Source organism: Prionailurus bengalensis, chromosome D3 (assembly GCF_016509475.1).
Source record: "Prionailurus bengalensis isolate Pbe53 chromosome D3, Fcat_Pben_1.1_paternal_pri, whole genome shotgun sequence".
NCBI classification, from domain to species: Eukaryota; Metazoa; Chordata; class Mammalia; order Carnivora; family Felidae; genus Prionailurus; species Prionailurus bengalensis.
This window is the reverse complement of record NC_057356.1, coordinates 90,231,128-90,252,381: the sequence shown is the minus strand read 5'-3', so window position 1 is coordinate 90,252,381 and position 21,254 is coordinate 90,231,128. Positions and strand designations below refer to the sequence as shown.

Here is a 21,254-nt window from a genome sequence, read left to right as displayed (position 1 = left end):
GTAGCCCCAGCAAAAAGGTCCTTCCTGACCATCCATCCTAAAATAACACCTCTCTCAGACACTCTGGAATAGCACCCAAGTGTCTGTCCATCAGAATCTTACCCCCACAGAATTCTCTCTTACCTTTATGTTTGTATTATGTGCCTAAGCTGCACCTCAGCTCAGCAGCCCCAAATCTGAGGGGTGTAAGAACAGAAGCTGTTATCATCTTCAAATACCAATACCATCTCGATTCTGGAACACAGCCATCACTGTAGTAATAAACGTTTACAGGAAGAATAAGCCAACAGGGGCACCTGGATGGCTCGGTCGGTTAAGCACCCAACTCTTGGTTTCGGCTCAGGTTTGTGAGACGGAATCCCGCGTCGGGCTCTGTGCTGAAAGCGTGGGGCCTGCTTGGGATTCTCTCCCCCCGCCCCCGTGCCCCTGCCCTGCCCCACTCGTGCTATCTCTGTCTCTCTCAAAATAAATAAACTTAATTAGAAAGAATAAGCCAATAAATAAATGAGATGCCTTTATCAGCATAATAACCTTATGCAAGATTTTTTCCTCTCCTAAAACCTTCTTCTGTATCATTGTGTAGCTCTTCTCTTTCTTTGGATGTATTATAGACAACTGTATAAAAACCAGTCTCTTTTAAAAAACAAAGTCATATAATATTCATGATATTTTAATGCCCAGGAATAAAATACAGAAATGAATACTCGATAAAATGCTGGCTTAGAACTAAAGAATAAAGTTTAGAAAAAGCAGAAAACAATCTTACATTTCTATAACAAATATATATACCACTAACACTTAGAATTCCTTCACTACCAACTTGAGAATTTCTTTTAAAGTGGTAAATATGGTATTTGATCCACATAACCATGATGCACTAAGAAGGTATGTGATCACATAACCATGAGGCACTAAGAGCAGCTCTCATTTCTGACCGAACGAGAGAGGATGTCCTGGTATAAACGCATCCTCCCTTTCCCTGCCGAGTACATACTAATTCTGTCTGCTTAGCAAACTTTAGGAGCAATCGGTCTTCAAAATAACAAATAATCATGAGAAACAAAAAACACCATTTGAATCAGTGCAAGGAAGTACATTAAGTGTTCATACCGCAGGGCAAGGACAATTTTAAAAAAGTCTAATAGGACTGCACAATGCTAAACACATTGCCCCCACACCAAAAGCTGAAGGCATACACAGTCCCAAGTACTGACCCTACTTTACAAAAATTCCCATTGCAAAACTTCCTTTGAATTATGTGAGCATTGATTTATGTGAGGTGGTTAAAACATATTGCTCACATAAAACGGGAATTTGCCAGAAGGAAAAAAGCAAGGAAACACGAAGTAACAGAAGTACATGAAATGCACGTACCACGGAGCCCACTCCACCGTGCAGACACGGACAACGACTCCGGCCCGGAGCTTCCCGGCAGTAAACATAACGAGGAAAGCTCAGTTACATACAGGATTTGCTGGTGCTTAAGACCAAAATAACAAGTTGTTTTAGAAAGGCACAACCTTTCCTGGAATAAAGACCAGAGAGAAACTGGCCCCCAAGTCTCACAAGGAAGATGTGACCTGTTTTCATGAGCAGCAACCTGTAGCTCACAGTAACAAAGATACGACTTTTATAAGGTTACTTCTTAAAACATCCCTAAATGTAAGCAATTATCACAAAAACCAGGAAGAAAGCAAGTAACACAGTGGAGGAAAGCGGCTCTCTCACGATGGTGCTCACCGAGGTTGCGGGCGGAAGCATGTTCAGAAGGAAGGGAATACGCACCGCGAACAGCACTAAAACAGCCGGACAGGCGCACCGAGGACAGCACTAAAACAGCCGGACAGGCGCACCGAGGACAGCACTAAAACAGCCGGACAGGCGCACTGAAAACAGCACTAAACCAGCCGATAGGCGCACCGCGGACAGCACTAAATCAGCCAAACAGGCGCACGGAGGACAGCACTAAAACAGCCGGACAGGCGCACTGAAAACAGCACTAAACCAGCCGGACAGGCGCACCGCGGACAGCACTGAAACAGCCGGACAGGCGCACCGACGACAGCACTAAACCAGCCAGACAGGCGCACCGTGGACAGCACTAAAACAGCCGGACAGGCGCACTGAAAACAGCACTAAAACAGCCGGACAGGCGCACCAAAAACAGCACTAAAGCAGCCGGACAGGCGCACCGAGGACAGCACTAAACCAGCCGGACAGGCGTACCGCGGACAGCACTAAAACAGCTGGACAGGTGCACTGAAAACAGCACTAAACCAGCCGGACAGGCGCACCAAAAACAGCACTAAAGCAGCCGGACAGGCGCACCGAGGACAGCACTAAAACAGCTGGACAGGCGCACCGCGGACAGCAGTAAACCAGCCGAACAGGCGTACCACGGACAGCACTAAAACAGCCGGACAGGCGCACCGCGGACAGCACTAAATGAGCCGGACGGCGCACCGACGGCAGCACTAAACCAGCCAGACACGCGCACTGAAAACAGCACTAAAACAGCCGAACAGGCTCACCGAAAACAGCACTAAAGCAGCCGGACAGGCGCACCGAGGACAGCAGTAAACCAGCCGGACGGGCGTACTGCGGACAGCACTAAAACAGCTGGACAGGCGTACCGCGGACAGCACTAAAACAGCTGGACAGGCGCACCGCGGACAGCAGTAAACCAGCCGAACAGGTGTACCGCGGACAGCACTAAAACAGCCGGACAGGCACACCGCGGACAGCACTAAATCAGCCGGACAGGCGCACCGACGGCAGCACTAAAACAGCCGGACAGGCGCACCGAGGACAGCACTAAAACAGCCGGACAGGCGCACCGCGGACAGCACTAAAACAGCCGGACAGGCGCACCGACGACAGCACTAAAATAGCCGGACAGGTGCACCGACGACAGCACTAAAACAGCCGCACAGGCACACTGGAAACAGCACTAAACCAGCCGGACAGGCGCACCACGGACAGCACTAAATCAGCCGAACAGGCTCACCGAGGGCAGTACTAAACCAGCCAGACAGGCGCACCGACGACAGCAGTAAACCAGCCGGACAGGTGCACCGACGACAGCACTAAAACAGCCGGACAGGCGCACCGAGGACAGCACTAAAACAGCCGGACAGGTGCACCGAAAACAGCACTAAACCAGCCGGACAGGCGCACTGAAAACAGCACTAAAACAGCCGGACAGGCGCACCAAAAACAGCACTAAACAGCCGGACAGGTGCACCGACGACAGCACTAAAACAGCCGGACAGGCACACTGGAAACAGCACTAAACCAGCCGGAGAGGCGCACCACGGACAGCACTAAATCAGCTGAACAGGCTCACCGAGGGCAGTACTAAACCAGCCAGACAGGCGCACCGACGACAGCAGTAAACCAGCCAGACAGGTGCACCGACGACAGCACTAAAACAGCCGGACAAGCGCACCGAGGACAGCACTAAAACAGCCGGTAAGGCGCACCAAAAACAGCACTAAAACAGCCGGACAGGCGCACCGCGGACAGCACTAAAACAGCCGGACAGGCGCACCGACGACAGCACTAAAACAGCCGGACAGGCGCACCGAAAACAGCACTAAACCAGCCGGACAGGCGCACTGAGGACAGCAGTAAACCAGCCGGACAGGCGCACCGAGGACAGCACTAAACCAGCCGGACAGGCGCACCGTGGACAGCACTAAAACAGCCGGACAGGTGCACCGACGACAGCACTAAAACAGCCGGACAGGCACACTGGAAACAGCACTAAACCAGCCGGACAGGCGCACCACGGACAGCACTAAATCAGCCGAAAAGGCTCACCGAGGGCAGTACTAAACCAGCCAGACAGGCGCACCGACGACAGCAGTAAACCAGCCGGTCAGGTGCACCGACGACAGCACTAAAACAGCCGGACAGGCGCACCGAGGACAGCACTAAAACAGCCGGACAGGCGCACTGAAAACAGCACTAAAACAGCCGGACAGGCGCACCGAAAACAGCACTAAACCAGCCGGACAGGCGCACCGCGGACAGCACTAAAACAGCCGGACAGGCGCACCAACGACAGCACTAAAACAGCCGGACAGGTGCACCGATGACAGCACTAAAACAGCCGGACAGGCACACTGGAAACAGCACTAAACCAGCCGGACAGGCGCACCACGGACAGCACTAAATCAGCCGAACAGGCTCACCGAGGGCAGTACTAAACCAGCCAGACAGGCGCACCGACGACAGCACTAAAACAGCCAGACAGGCGCACCGAAAACAGCACTAAACCAGCCGGACAGGCGTACTGAGGACAGCAGTAAACCAGCCGGACAGGCGCACCGAGGACACCACTAAAACAGCCGGACAGGCGCACCGTGGACAGCACTAAAACAGCCGGACAGACATACAGAATGCAGACACTCCGCGGGGCTTCTGAACACTCCGCTGACGGGGGAGTGGGGAGGCCCTGATTCACGGACGTTGAGGAGCCAGATGAAGACACGAGACTGAAAAGAGGGATTTGTATCTCCTTGGGGATGAGCCATGACAGTTAGCTCTAAGTAGGTCCAAATTTCTTCCCTCAAAAGTAAGTTGGAAACTTCAGCAGACAAACGAGGATCTGAGAACTGACATTCCAGACCACTGACAACTTTGTTAACTTTCATGAGGAAAATTCATCAAGTCAGAGTTAGAAAATACCCATTTCAGTAAGAAAACATTTGTCATGAAGCAACCATAGAACATCTAAATTACCCGTTTAATTGAGAAATATTTCCCAGATGCTGACAAGATACCTTTGGTGGAAAATATATACTTATCTCCATGTGTACCTTAATAAATTGTCAGTTTAAGTCAGTAAAGTATAAAAGGAAATTTTCTAAAAATAATAAATAACCTTGGCTTTAGATGAATTGATGTGACTTCTATCTATCTTTCCACGTAGAAGTAATTATTTAGAAGGGCCATCTGTCTGTTCAATCCCACTTGTTCACAATAAAACCATGTCAAATGATCACAGGACACTAATTCTACACTGGATACTATCTGCAGATGGAGAAATGGGAAAAGACAGAGAAAGAGTCCTGAGCTCACGCAATATGAAGTCATTAAAATAGGACAATCTCCCAATCATTAAAAAAAGCAAGCCACGATGGAAAGAAGACATGTTTTCCTCCACTGTGGCTCAAGAGTTATTTCTGGTGTGTGTGTGTGTGTGTGTGTATGTATTTTTTTAATCAGAGAAGAGCCCATAAACACTTTATTTTTCCTAAATCAGGCCAAATAAGAAAGAAAGAAAGAAAGAAAGAAAGAAAGAAAGAAAGAAAGAAAGAAAGAAAGAAAGAAAGAAAGAAAGAGAAAAGAAAAAAAAGAAAAGAAAAGAAAAGAAAAGAAAAGAAAAGAAAAGAAAAGAAAAGAAAAAAAAAGAAATGGAGGGCAGAAAGGAAACTCTGTTAACCATTCGAGTAAGAGAAGAAATAAGAGGGAAGGCCAACAAGCAGCAGGGGTGGAGAGAGACGGCCCAAGGCCAGCAGTCATACAGTGTGACCCACAAGTTGGAGAAAGAACACTCCATGGAGATCTAAGATGGGCATATAGCACAAAGTAAAGTATCTCAGTGTATCCATGAGAATAAGCTACCCATTTCAGTGACAGAAAACAGTATTTACCCCCTCAGAAAACCATGAGGCATAAACACTAAGAAAGATTCTGGTCCTTCACTAAAGAATCACGTGCCAACTTAGCCCAAGGTAACTTTTAAAAACAGACAATCAAGTGACAATAATGAATTAACCTCATCCTCTTCTGAGAGGAAAAATTTGAGTCTGTTTAAATATATGTCATTCACAGTTTTTATAAAAAGGTATTATTTTCTCATTTAAAAGCAACTTAAGTTTCTAATCAACGCAAACCACTGCCAGCAAAGCTTCAAAGGCAACTCCCTGTGCAAGTATATATGCTTTTCCCAGGACTGTTTCGGTCTGGGATACTTTCATGTTTCAAGAAAAAGAGTGATGTTTTCCATCTAAACTGAAAAGCAGGAAATAATGATGTTTTCATAAAATTTTAACATATAAACATAAAAGTTTATGAGAAGAGAGAGAAAGGAAAGGAGACCAGGTAGACCCCAAAGGCCTACACGATGTCACGTCTGGTCACAATGCGTTACAAGAAATTAGAACCAAGTATCAGAGTTGTGAGGATTTCTACCCCACAGTTTAGTCTAGGTAACACCTGGCATGTATAAAAGTGTGGGGGAAAGATTTTACTTAGCAATAAGATCAAAGGTACCATTAAAAGCAAGATGGCTAACCACAATCCCAAGAGTCTGATAAAAGGGGATAGGGCCAACACAAATCTCACAGCTCAAGAATCTGAAGGAGGCCTGGGGGAAACCCATTCACTGGAACAAAAGCACTAATTAGCCCTGAGCCTACCCCTGACCCCCTGCCTCCTCCCCGATCCTAAGGCCTAAACACCCCCCACAGTCATGTTGACAATAATGCTCTATCAGAGACTGAGAATCTGAGCAGAGGCCTACAAAGTGGCTTCACTAAGGTTGTGATGTAGATATTCATTAATAAATCGAAAAAATAGGTATACTTCCTTTGATCATGAAATTATTTAGCTCTTAGACTGTCTAATGCATGGATCCAATTTAAAATTCCCTGGGTGAAAGTAGCTGGGGGGCTTAGGAGCCTTCCTGAGATGCTGCCTGGGCAGATACCTCCCGCTGGTGCCTGGACACCACAAATTCAGAGATTCCCAGTGAGCCCTTTGCCTCCTCCTATAGATCCACACAAGCACTGAACTAGGAAGGCCATCTCCTTCTGTTGTTATATGCGCCTGGCTTTCACAAGAGATAGACTTATTATGGCTGTTTCAGTTGTGGTAATTGTGCACAGGCTCGTTTTCTAGATTACTATTAGCAAATTCAAAGAGTCATAAAGATACTTTGGCTTACTATATTAAGAACAGAATTACTTATTTAAAATAGGAAATACTTTAGAATGAATTTGAAAATTAATTGGAGTTTACTATTTTGGAACGTGAATCAGATGTAGCTATATTGAGTTCTTGATATTTAAGTATATGAGACTTCAGAAACACAGTAATGTACTACCTTAAAATAAGTTCAGGCAAATTTAGGGACAAAAAACTATGTTCTCGCACAGGCCACCACTTCAGGTGTTCATGAAGTCAAAACATATATATTTGAAATTATCTAAATTACTGTTGCTAATGACAGTCATGCTGACAAAATTTACTGGTTCATCAAACTACAGTGCAAGTACATGAATTTATTGGTAATAAATTATCATTTTTGCATACATCAGTCAAAGCACAAGGCCTAAATACTTGCAAACAAAATGCATTATTAATTTAATTGTCACGGCCTATTTGGCTAACTTCTATTACTATTTGCTATAATATGCAACGCATAAGAGGGGAGAATCAAATTTAAAACATAAAAAAGTAAGCTGATTATTTTGTCCTGGAGAAATTAAAATACAGCAAGCTTGCAAAACTATAGCCAAGGCATTAATGTTTTAAATAGGTAAGAAAAAAAGGTTTAACTCAATTTTGAGAACAGTAATGCCCAAAGTGAGGGTTCAACATGCTGATAAAGAGTTTCTTTGTTTCCTAAAACCATTAACAGCCATCAATTCCCTCGCCAAGGCAGGGAGGAAGGTGGAATGGAAGAAAAGAGCCCTTTGGCACCGACCGTGCTAGATTTTGCTACTTAAACAGGACCTTCCCCAGCTACACACATCTACTGGAAACCAACACTGCTGCTGGGGCCCTGGCTTTCTGACGTCGCATTTCTATGCAGTGAGAGGGAGCACCCTGAAAACACATACCGGAAACAACAAGTGTTCTGAGACACAGAGGTCTTAATAGAAACAGCAACTCAACGGAAGATGTGCAGCTGAGGTGGGGCCTGCACCCTGGACTACGTAGGGGGTTACGGCCCCAAAGACGGGACGTGCTTTCCCCACCTGAGATTCATTCTCTGATTTTAGGACCAAACCATGTCAGGTAAATGGAAAACCAAATAGTACACCTGGCTTTTCAATTTCCTGTCATGATACATAGGAGGTTTCTACTGCTCTTAAGGGCTTCAAGGATGAAAATATGTGTAAGGTGCCCAATTTTTCATTAGTATGAAACAATATGAACACTTACTTCACCCTTTACAATTCCTCAATAAAAGGCAAAATGATATAATTTGAGTCCAAAACATATACTAGTTATATGGTAGGAAATATTTTCTTTTTACTAATTAAATGACCTAGACTGTTTTCACCATTCGTAATTTATTTTGTGAACCAAATAGCCTAAGTACCTGTATATAAAGATTCTCAATGTGGATAATTAGTACAAGGAAGAACAATGGGATTAGAGTCAGAATAATAACAATTCTAACATGTATTCACTATAAGATATGGAATAAATTATTGCCTATTCCTGAATCTTGGTTCTTAGATCTGTAAAACTGGAATAATGCACTGCTAATAACATGAGATAATGCATGTAAAAGCAACAAAAACATAGTACTTACAAAAGTTTTGTTTCTACTTTCATAAACACTCAAGAAACATAACTCTGACAATTCTTGAATTATAATTTAAATAATATAGAATTTTTTGAATTTCAAGAATAATGCATTCGGGAGGTGTTCAACACATACAGTCAGGCTCAAATTAAATCTAATGCTACCAACAGAAGTCCCAGAAACCCAAAGATAAAAAAAAAAGGAAGCAGGCATACACTCCATATTTTGAGGCGGTAGTCACGTCCAAACTAAAACGCTAAGAAAACAGTATGCCCTCAAAAGAAGTGTCAAGGTAAATTGCTTATAAACACAGAAAATATTGGTAAGAGCATTTTAAATGTTTTAAAAAGGCAATTAAACATTTACAAATAAGGAAGAAGTCCTGGGAGGTCCTGGGCTACAGAACAATCTGCATCGTGACTGACATCTTAAAAAAGTATTAAAAACCAAAAGTTTCCAGGAGCAACTACAGAGTTTGAGATGCCGTCTCGGAGGGTTTGGGGGCAACCTACTGTGTCTTTGAAGGAAGAAGAGAGGGTTTTACTAGCTCTGGGTGAGCTGTACACTGTACAGATTTAAAAATTTCAGAAGTAGCCAAACTCACCTGATAGCTGACATTGTTCTATTTCTGCTCACCTAATATAATTAAGTATATGTGCCGAAGCTAATTATGACACAGTGGCAAGAGAAAAGAAGGCCTGGCAGTTGATGACATAATAATCGTAGTGTTATTTTTCATGACATGGCAACTATAGTATTATTTTGGGGATGACACAAGATGTATTTCTTTTTTAGAGTCAGCAATGTTTAATTACAGTAAGAATTTAAAAATATTATTTTAAAACCTCAAAATAAAAATACAGGAAAAAATAGACCAAGTTTACTTTTACATACTTATTTTAGCCCATTCATACACATGTGCAGAGGTCATCCCCTCTAAATCAACTTTTCTACTGTTTCAAGATTATTTCACAAATTCAAAGTCCCTTAAATCCTTTCAAATATTTTTAGATTATAATTTTTAAAATTAAAATGACATTAAATTCTGGGGGGAGAATGACATAAAATATATTATTAGACCACAGAGTACCACAAATGCAAACATGATGAACTGACTTGATAAAAATTCTAGAAGGCACTTAAACAAAGCCTAAAGTGAAAACATAACTGTATTTGTTAAATTTTTAAAAATGAACAAAAATTACCTTTCTTTGGGGGTGCCAACTCCATGTTTGCCTAGCAGATGGGTATTTAAGTGCTTCTTCATTACAAAAGCAACCCTGAAGAAAGAAATAACAATAATTATAGAATTCAGTCATAACTCTCTACTAAAAATTTGTCCAGAAAGTATTTTCAAACAGGCATTTATATATGAATACAACAGGAATGTGCATATTACAATGGTGTTCTTGGTAAACCAGATGCTTGCATACAGATCAAATATACTGTGATATTTGAAGACCAGAAGAAATAAGTGAATTGAAATTAAATGGTTTGTTTTCTTACTTGAGTGTGTGAACAGGGACAAAAACAATGACCGTAGCTTAGTCACTGTCTTCACCATCAGAAGAAAGATAAAGCAATACCACAACATAACATTCATTGCCCCCTAGTTGATCCCACACTTCAATCATGAAATGAGTTTGAGAAAATGTCATTTTATTAAATATTTAAGGGACTATAAAAGAGAAAATGAATAGCTTCCATGAAGCTTCCTTGAAAACATGGTAATAATTTGAAAAAAGGTTTTTAAAAATGTTATAAATGTTTATTGTGTCTCTGGCACATGCAAAAAAAGAAAAAAAAATGTGCTTAAGTGCCAAGAAGATGTCAATAACTAAAACAAACAAAAAGTATTACCTGACACACTATCTTATTTCATACACAAATCAGCTTAATTCAATTTTGATTTCATAAATATGAAATGGACAGGAATCAGCACCCAGTCCATGGAACACTAGTTATCTCCTTCTGAATACAGTACAACATCAATTTAATTACATCGTGTGATTATTTAAAACAATTTAGATCTCATTCAGAAGCATCAGACTAAAATGGTTCTCTTGATAAGCAAAAAAAAAAAAAAAAAAAAGAAATTTAATGTTATAACTTCCAGTGTAAAAGGGCTTGCAAACATTTTTGTTAATTATGTATTACAGCTGTCCTTCATAAAGTTAATTACCAATAGCTGAAAGGCAACAGAATCTATTTGCATATGTACATGAAAGGCATGACATATGCAAAAATATGATTTTAATTAGCATTCTATGATATGAAGGGCTACAAATCAAATTGGCATGTTATAAGATTCTTAACATTAAACACTGAATTCATCTGGACATGTTTGCACAAACGGGCAATGTAAGACTATAACGTACTGCGGCCTTCTGGAAGAGACGTGTCAAAAGCTAACACTGAAACAATTTCTAAAACTGTGAATGCCTCTTTTGTGTGTGTGTGTGTGTTTTTTCCCCCCATTTCTGGTCTATTTTGGTTATTTTCCTATAATATTAGGGAACCTCAGTTTTGAGGCTAAAACAATGTATTTGCATTTTTTAAATGACTGTGACTTCATTATTCAAATAATGTATGTGTATACACTGAAAATGACATTCATTCTTTTTTATATGTTAGGTAATAGATATGGACAATACATGCTTTACAACTATAAATAACTGATCACGCTATCAATCATTAAAATGGAAAAATGATTACATGTAAAGAATCAAAGAGTGATGATATTAAATGCTTAGCAAGAATAATGGTACAAGATATTCTATATTTGTTTCTGCTTGGTTTGGACAAAATAAATAACATTTTTCATTTCCTTAAAAAAGAATGCAGTAATAACAACAGTCCATTTAAGGCATAACTTCCCTACTGTCCTCTATTTTCCTATAATTAAAAAAACATAAAGCTAATAGCAAAGAGCAAAGGTTAAGAACCCAAAGTTGCAAAGCAAAGCTTATTTACATGACCAAGTATAATTTAAGAGACGTGAGCTTAGAACCACAGTGCAGTTTCTAAATGAAAAAAAATTTTATTAATTAAAATGTTTAAGTTTTAAGACTGGAAACAAAAATATTACCCTGCACAGGGGAGCAAACTAGAGTACACAGCGAGAGAAAGCTTCTACCTAATATAATTTCTCAATTATCTGCTCAATGTAACACTAAATATTTGGAGGAATAACAATTTTTTTATTACGGGAAAAATTTATAATACTAAAATATAGCTCAATTACAGCCAAATGTAAAATGTCCATTCAACTGAAACCTGACTTGACGTATAAAGTCTTTAAATTCGGTCTATACAAAGTACAAGTAGCATCAAAGTCTCAGTATCATCCTCAATTAAAAAATATAACTCAAACATGGCTAAAATAATCTTACCAACTTACATGAACAAAACATTGCAAACAATTTGCGATACTGAACGTCTTCTAGCTTTCACTGCCATCTTCATAGCACTGCATTAATATCTTTAGCATATTAACTGCTTTGGAAATTTTAAAATCTAGATACCATCAGAAATAAAACAAAAACAGCCGCAACTTTGAAAAGTGATACAAGTGAAATGCCTTCTTCCTCATGAATACTTCTGCCTTTTGACCTCCATCGTGTTTCCCCACATGTGCTGATCACTTCCTGTGTAGTGCACTAATATGTCACATCAGACAGAGCTGTGCCTCCACGGAGCTTTCATTCCATCACCTGTAGCCTCCAACAGGATGCACCCAGCCCGCTGCACTCCTGCGGGCACACAGCAAGTCCCGTGCTTGGTAAGGAACAGTTCTAGACAGATGCGATGCACACAAGGCAACACTTACAAGTCCTACCTCAGAAAATGTTAACACTAGTGAAACAGACAAGAACAAGCATCTTGAATAGTGATAAGAGGATAAACAAAAAGAAGAAGGAAGATCTGAATTCGATATTGGAATCAAAATTCTATATTGGAGGCTCCAGAATGTGGCTTGTGAGGGAAGGAGGCAAGGAACTGGCAGGGGACAGAGCAGGGAACAGCAGGCCACAGAAGGAAGGGCAGCCAGGACAGCTGAGTATGAGCCTAGTGTGGGGCCTGCTCCTGGAGGGGAGGGTAGAGGGGAGGAAGGGGCAAGGGCTGAGCAGGTGGAAAGGCAGGGGAGGGCAAGGGAAGGCAGGATAGGGCAGGGCAGGCCGTGTGGTGTCCCTGAGAGCAACAACCTCACAGGCCAGACAGCCCAGGCTCACACTCCAGTGAGAAAGGAAGCCCAGTCTGAACACTAGTGGGACACGTCTGACTCCCACTCTGATGGATTCCTCTAGCTGCTGGACGCAGAGTAGACGGAGGGAGGAGACGAGGGCAGGGGCCGCCAGGAGACTCTGGGAGGCACCCAACAAGAGGGGAACCTGCTGGCCTGGAGGTCAAGGGCGAGGTGCACGCTAGAATACACTCGCTGAGGTCGTCCACCTGCAAATGCCTGACAATCTGAAGGAACACCTTGAAATAATAAAAACAGTGTTTTCTATATATGATTGATTTCCAAGTATCTATAATTGCCTGAAATAGCATCACTTAAAATTGCTTTTGATGTCAAAAGAGCAGCACAGTAATAACATTTACATCCTAGCTATAGATTTCTACTTTTCAGTACAAATATTTCTTACTTTAACTTCTAATTTTAAACCAATTTCTCCTACACGATACGTCGACCTAATCACAGCCTCTTCCTTCAGTCCCTTAGGTCGTATCACTGCGGAATGATTTCCACTTCAGAGTCATCAAAGACTATCTGATTGATCTATTTAAGTAAATAAAACAGTGTCATGAATTTGGGGGAAGGGATGTGAAACAGAAACCTAGAGCCACAGCACGCGAGAGCCTCTAACACACAGCAAGTCAGGATGTTTAGCGGGGGCCAGAGGTCAGCTGTGCACAGGCCGTGTTCCTCCCGGCCTCGAGCCAAAACGAGCAGCAGCCGTATGCCTCCTGAGTCTTTGCCATGTTATTCCTGTGTCCCTTGCCTCTCTGACAAGGGCACATGCTCCTCAAAGACGGGCCTGTAGGGTATATAATACCTAACTGTGTGAGAATTGCTGACCATCAGGTCAACGCAGGCCACACAGGTTACAGGAAAGAGGAACGTGTGTGCTTTTCAGCAGTTAAAATCCAAACACATTAACACAGTAGGTCAACAAGAATCTGCAGAACTTGTTAACACACGACCGTGAGGCAAGCCCATGTACATCCTCTTTAGGTCTTACTGAGGGATCCGAGTCCCCTACCCAGGTCTCCAGCGGGGCCCCCAACACCCAGGCACACACACCCCTAACCACTGCCCAGAACGCAGGCTACACGGAGACGTCTCACAGGTGGTGTTCAGTGTCAACCCCTTCCCAGCATGCCACCAAGACATGTGACTCTGGACCTGAACTTATTGGTATCACTTGTCAGTCCAGCATTAATTCACCCTGTAAGCTCAGACATGTGACTCAACAAGGTGCCTTCGGTTTCCTCATGTATCAAATGGATGGCAGTGACTGTTCCTACCTAATAAGGATGTGATGAGGAGAACACGATCATTGTTTGCACAGCACAGAGCATGGTGACTCACACATTCTTAACGTTATACAAATCTTTGCCACTTTTAGCTCTTAACCACCTTAAACTCAAAGGTTCAAGGCCTAACTACCCCCCTCCCAATAATCTACCTCATTCCCACTGGCCAGCACCTCTCTGTAATCAGGCCACGTTAGCAGGAAGTTAGCCAAGTTAGCAATGTGGTAGGAACCCACGTTCATAGGAGCTACAATGCAATTCAAAGTGATTTGATTCAAACACTAATTAAAAGGTTCACATGTTTTAATACCATCAGTAAGCACGGGGGACTCCAAAGTAAACAGCACTCAGGGCTACCCATGGAACAGACAGGAGAGGAGCAAGCAATGACAAAGAAGGTTTAGGTGCAATCGCCAAGATCGAGAGCAGAGACCACAGAGAGTGGGAGCCACTCCGAGGTTCCAAAGAGGCCTCGGAGCACAACAGTTAAACGGGTCAAGGCGTGCAGATTCCAGGCCCACGGACCAGGACATGCAATGGGGAAAGAAGTAACACAGAAAGGTCGAGAAAGATTGCTAGAGAATTAGGTACCAATCTGAGATAACAAAGGAAAAAAAAACAAAACAGCAGAGTTCTAAATCACGAAGCGTCCTATGAGTCATGCCAAAAACTTTAGATTTTATCCAGATTCTCAGCATTTGCCAAATATCCTGCAGATGACTGTTCTGCAGGACAGTCATAGGGATGTTTCCGAAGGGGGAGGGCTGGAGGGCGGGGTGTGAAGCCTCACCAGGCAACACTGAGTTGGGAGAGTCAGACACTGCAGCCTCCCAGTCGGAAGGAGCCTGTGAGCACGGAGGCCCAAGAAAGGGAGGGGAGATGTGTGCAGCTCTCTCTGAACCTACTGGACTGCTACATATTTTTGTCATAAAGATGAACGAACATCTGTTAGAACTCTGTCTTCAGGACACAATTGAGAAAATGCTGCTGTAGAGTCTGAGGAACACTGAAACAGGACATGAACATGACCGGATGTACACTTCAAAAGGCACGGGTTTTGCAGTCAGCAATGAGAGCAGGGCCTACTCTACCACTTACCATGGGAGTGGAGCCCACAATTTCTTTTTTTTAATCACGCTAATCCTCTCCTTCCTACTTTGTAGTGTGGGGACAGAAATGCCTATCTCAGAAAGTTTTAAAAATGAGATAATAGGGGTGCCTGGGTGGTTCAGTGGGTTAAGCGTCTGACTTCAGCTCAGGTCATGATCTCACAGTCCATGAGTTCGAGCCCCGCATCGGGCTCTGTGCTGACAGCTGGAGCCTGGAGCCTGCTTCGGATTCTGTCTCTCTCTCTCTCTCTCTCTCTCTCTCTGCCCCTCCCTGCTCATGCTCTGTCTGTCTCTGTCTCAAAAATAAATAAAACCATTAAAAAATAAAATAAATACAATAAAATAGGAAAATTATCCTGGACTATGTAGGTGGACTCAAGGCAATCACAAGTGTCCTTTAAAAGTGGAAGAGGAAGGCAGAAGAAAGGAGGCAGAGAGAGAGAGAGAACTACGAGCCCGGGACCAGAGACAGCTGCACTGCAGGCTCTGAAGGTGGAAGAAGCCGGACCATTAGCCAAAGAATTCAGGTGATTCTACTGGGGGACATATGACCATCTTCTTCCTCAACAATGGTCTCCCGGTGGCAGCAGTGTTCATTAATTAATCTTACCTATCACAATCATTATAATAAGGGTTGCAAAATGACAATGTTCTATCATTTCTTCTACATTGATTAGAATGACATTTTTCTAGAAAGAACTTCACCATTGTCACCTGCCTCACTGTCTCATGCTCTCCTCCTTGCTCCCTTCCAAGAACATTTTAAATGGACTTTTGTATTTTCACTTTTATGTTATGTTTCACAATCAATTACCATAATTATGCTTTGTAATTCTCACACTGTCCCAAAATTAGCCAATGGAGGCCCTTTAAAGCTAGCTACTAAGTCCTTTTGACATCACTCCTCTTGGTGCCTGAGCATTTCCTTATTTTCCAGCGTAAGATGTTCCAGGCTCACCACGTCTTTTCCCTGCTGTAGAACTGGACTCAGCCCCAGTTTCTTATAGTAAGGAGTAGTATTTACAAAGCAAGATCTAGGTGCTACCTATGATGGCTGCTCCTGGGATATCACTAAATCCAAGCTCCTTTGGGGCACAAAACTAGGAAATAAATAAGTAAAGGAGCGTCTGAGCGGCTCAGTTGGTACAGCATCGGACTCTTGCTTTCGGCTCAGGTCACGATCTTACAGTTTGCTGGTTCAAGCCCTGTATCGGGCTCTGTGCTGGCAGTACAGAGCCTGCTTGGGATTCTCTCTCTCTCTCATTCTCTCTGCCCCTTCCACATGTCCCGTGTGTGTGTGTGTGTGTGTGTGTGTGTGTGTGTGTGTGTGTCAAAATACATAAATAAAACTTTAAGAATAAATAAAAAAGTAAGTAAACACACAAATATGGTGGGTATACTTCCCGATGGCCAGGAAAGGAAATATACAGAGGATCTCAAATATAACGGCTACTCTTAGGTAATGAGTATTCACTACAACAACTGAATGTATCTTTTCATTTTCTAAAATACTATATGTTTTCAAGTGGCATACAAGCATGTTTTATATAAAAAAAAATCACAGTACACAGAGAAAGAAGCAGCTTTTACTGTGAATCCTCCAAGTGGAAACGTGCTGATCATGACGACTTCCTGAAATCTCCAATTACGTGCTTCTTGCACAAGTTCTCAACCATCCCTGAACACTCCCTGCTTCCCACTATTGTCAACTCTTTTCCTTCCTCTTACCTTCACGGGATGACATTACCATTCTTACTTCGAATTACTTCATACTAACTGCTTTCTGGGCACCAAGCGTAACCCCGTTGTGGATGAGTCTGAAATACGTACCTCCACCATGGCCTTTCCTGGGGCATGTTTTCCTTCTCTGAACTGACAATACCTTCAAACAGGCCTGACCCCAGTCATGACCTTCCCTCACTAACGGTCTCTCCAAACTTCCCTGATTCCAGCAACTGTACCACGTGCCCAATTCAATAATCATATCCTCATGTTCATGAATCATCTGTTGTTTGGGTCACAACTGTTCCCTATCAAGACACTACATACTTCTCTCATTCTCCTATGATTGCACTAGAACAAGCCGTGTTAGAGTGTGAAAGCATCAAGGTGCTCTCCATCACAACTCACCCCGTATTCCACCATCACATCATCTGTCCCTAAATATGTTCATACTGCACCTCAGTCATAAACATTTTATGATTCCCTACTGAACTGAATAAAGCACCAAGCCTTAAGCGAGCAAATATTAGTCTTCAATAGTCATCTGAACCAGTTATCCCAATTTTTGGAATATACCCTCAAGAAAGAATCGGAAATGAAGGGAAAAAAGCCGCACTCCAACTGAAAAATAAAAAGACCCTATATGCTCAATAGTAATGGCATGATTATATTAGGATATTATGCACCAATTAAAAGTACAGAAAATTTCTCAAGGCATATTAGATTAAAAAAGACAAAAACATTACGTACAATGCAATCCCATGTGTGTATATAACGCACATGTATTTTTGTACTCTAGCATAAAAACATACAAACACAGACATGAAGCAAATACAAGTCAAATTCACTTAACATGACATTTAGTTTTAGATTATTTACATTCTTTGCTTTTCTACAATCAGTAAAATTTTTAATAGTGAAAAATAACATGCTGCTTTATACTTTACACTGCACACTCGTGTCCCCTCAGCGCCTTGTCACAACCGACTGCATGAGCAGCACAGCCGCCACCAGGGTGACCGGAGCGAGGACGGACCGGGGCTCCCAGAAGGGCAGTGACTTTGACTTTTACAAGAAAATGTGGCAAAGAAGCTGAAGACGTAAAATCAAGATTCACGCCTCCTGGCCTTGACACAGAGCTCTTTCTGCCTTTCTGTGCCTCCTGCGAAAGGAAGATTATGCCTCATGGAGACAAGAAAAAAAAGAAAAAGAAATGCTACAGAAATAGAAGTATTCACAAAGAATATCATTATAGCATATTAAATACTGTTCTAAATGAACAGGACTCTTTAGAAACTAATGAGTGAAAAATCAAGTAGTTGATGTGGAAGTTTTAGTTTTTCATTTTTTAATTCAGAGATTAGGAAAGTACTTATAATATTTAAGAAGAATACATTTATCCTGTGGTGAAGATAAAAACTAAAAATTAATGACCAGTGAAACAGGTCAGATAAAACAATAAACACAACGCAATCAGTTAACAAGAATAATTATGCTTAGAGATAAACATAAAGATGCCAGGCGTTATTAAAACACTGGCCAGTGGGGTTAGAGCGCATTGGTTTTATTATGAACAAAATCAAGATAAAATAGATATTTTGCTCTCAAAGTATCAGAAACCAAGATCATGGTATGGCTGTTTCTAAAATGTAAAACATGCTGCACAAAGTAAATCAACACTTAACTGAAGTATTAAAACTTCGTTAGCATAACATTTAAATGAAATACGTTCTGGGGCGCCTGGGTGGCTCTGTTGGTTGAGCGTCCGACTTCAGCTCAGGTCATGATCTCGTGGTTTGTGAGTTCGAGCCCCGCACTGGGCTCTGTGCTGACAGCTCAGAGCCTGGAGCCTGCTTCGGATTCTGTGTCTCCCTGTCTCTCTGCCCCTCCCATGCTCATGCTCTGTCTCTCTCTCTCAATAATAAACATTTTTTAAAAATTTAAATGAAATATGTTCTATATCATCCTAAACGTATTTGTAAACAGGTTCCCATTTACATTGTTTTAAACATGACTTCACATAAGAGTTTTTTCCATCCACTTCTCTGGCCTATTAATTAGCACATTAACTTAAATGAACACACAAAAAAACTTGAAGTTTCTCAAAGGAATTCAAATCTATCAAAAACTTTATGTGGCAAATGAAGAAAAAAAATCTATGATTACATGAGATTTGTTTATTCCAAAGCTCAGAAGTTATTGGGTGTTAACACTTGAAAACTACAGTTCTCGGGGTGCCTGGGTGACTCAGTCGGCTAAGCATCTGACTTCAGCTCAGGTCATGATCTCAGGGTTCGTGAGTTCGAGCCCCGCGTTGGGCTCTGTGCTGACAGCTCAGAGCCTGGAGCCTGCTTCCGATTCTGTGTCTCCCTCTGTCTCTGCCTCTCCCCTGCTCACACTCCGTCTCTCTCTCTCAAAATTAAATCAACATTTAAAAAATTTTAAAGCAAAGAAAACTAGAGTTCTCAAGCTCTTTCACCAGATCATTCATTGCTAGGCCAAACCAATTATGTCTATCGGGATTTCCCAAGTATCTTACGATACCATTTCTTGAAATACCGATGCCCTTTTGGTTATAATCATCCCACAGAACCCAGAACTTCCACATCTGAAATCTGCCCTTGCAATTTTACATAAAACCACTTCCTCCAAAAACAAATTATCGACATCCCCAAATTTAAAATGACCAAATGTCCTTTAATATTCAAAAATTCTAATTATTTTCCTGAAGAAACAAAACTTAACAAAACTTTTGTTTATTCATAAAAACCAAAAACTCTTCTATGTGTCACACCTCTCCTGAAAGTAAGCTTTGTGTGCACAAAAGCAGCAGTGAGCTCTTAGATATAATGCAATGTTAGCTATGGCAATCAGACATATTCTTCCAAGAAACCGCGAGGTAGTGACATAAACCCACAAACTCTCACACATGCCCACAGGGCATTGCCCACGCTCTATAGGGGAGGACGGGGAGATATCCAGAGACCCAGCACTCCGCCTTCTCAAGAGGTCATTGCTAAGGGGTCCTATAAGAATATCACTGTTAGTACTGTCAGAATTGTAAGTGTTACACCTTTCCAAGAACGTTAAATGTAGATTTTCCAGTATTAACCACATTCTTAATAGTAACAAAAGCCATCTCCTATTAGGTTTTCTGTTTTATTTGTAGGGAGGGAAATTACCAAGCTCTGTTCTGAGTGCTTAACATATATGTAACTTATTGAACCTCACTTTTAACAACCCGTGCACATACTGTAAAAGTCGGCCCCCACAAGGCTGCACAGCCAGGGAGTGGCCTTCGGCATTTGAGCCCAGGCTGTCTGATCAGAGCCCACACACTGCACTCGAGTACCACTGCTTCTCTCCGTCTTACAAATTAAAATTCATATATATTACTCTTTAGTTCTTGTGTCCGCATTTTTTAACTAAAAAGTCACTTGCCAAAATAAGTAAGGAAATCAAGGACAAAGTGTATTTGGTTTCTAAGTTTACGAAACAACACAGGCAGCAGCACAGAATCACTTGCTGAAATTGCGAGTGAAAACCCTGGGTCTAATCTAGGCTCTGCAATGAGGAGTGATGTGGCCCTGGCTCAGTTAATAACAATGACACACAAGACACAATGACGTTACGACACTTACATTGTCTCAAAGACTACTATGGATTTAGTAAAACACCTGTATTAGTGGTAAGCTACAGAATAAGGATTGCCATAATTGATGAAATGATAATTAGAAGGGAACCAAAATAAACAATTCTAGATGGGTTCAGGATAGTTATAGGGAAGGAAGGAAGGAAGGAAGGAAGGAAGGAAGGAAGGAAGGAAGGAAGGAAGAGGGAGGAAGAAGGGGGAAAGGATGATGGGTGGGAGAGAGAAAGGGAGGAGGGGAAAAAGGGTGGAAGAGAGGGAGGAAGGGGGAGGGAGGAATAAGGGTGGAGAAATGGAGGGAGGGAAGAAGAAGTAAGGGTGGAAGAAAGGGAGGAAGGGAGGGAGGGAGAAGGGGAGGAAGGGTGGAAGAAGGGGGAAATAGAAAGGAAAGGAGGGAGGGAGGGAGAAGGGGGAGCAGGGAGGAAGGGTGAAAGAAAGGAAGGCAGCAAGGGAGGTGGGAAGGAAGAGGGAGGGAGGAAGGGGGGAATAGGAAGGGAGGAGGGGAGAGAGGAACTGGGGAGACGGAAGGAGAAGGCGAGGAAGGGTGGAAGAGCTGGAGGAAGGGAGGGACAGGGAGGAAGGAAGGGGGACATAGGAAGGAAGGGAGGGAAGGAAGAGGGGAAAGAAGGGTGTGACAAGAAGATACTGAGCACAAGCCACCCTCACTGAAAAGTTTCCCAATGAT

At 42.4% G+C, this 21,254-nt stretch overlaps 1 protein-coding gene across 1 annotated transcript in view; it reads right to left on the bottom strand.

Moving 5' to 3' along the window:
• Positions 1-21,254, bottom strand: part of ZNF407 (zinc finger protein 407) — a 456,451-nt gene that overhangs the window by 271,611 nt on the left and 163,586 nt on the right. Inside the window, exon 4 of the mRNA XM_043559094.1 lies at positions 9,754-9,828. Coding sequence (XP_043415029.1) covers positions 9,754-9,828 — 75 coding nt within the window. The remainder of the gene's footprint in view (positions 1-9,753; positions 9,829-21,254) is intronic.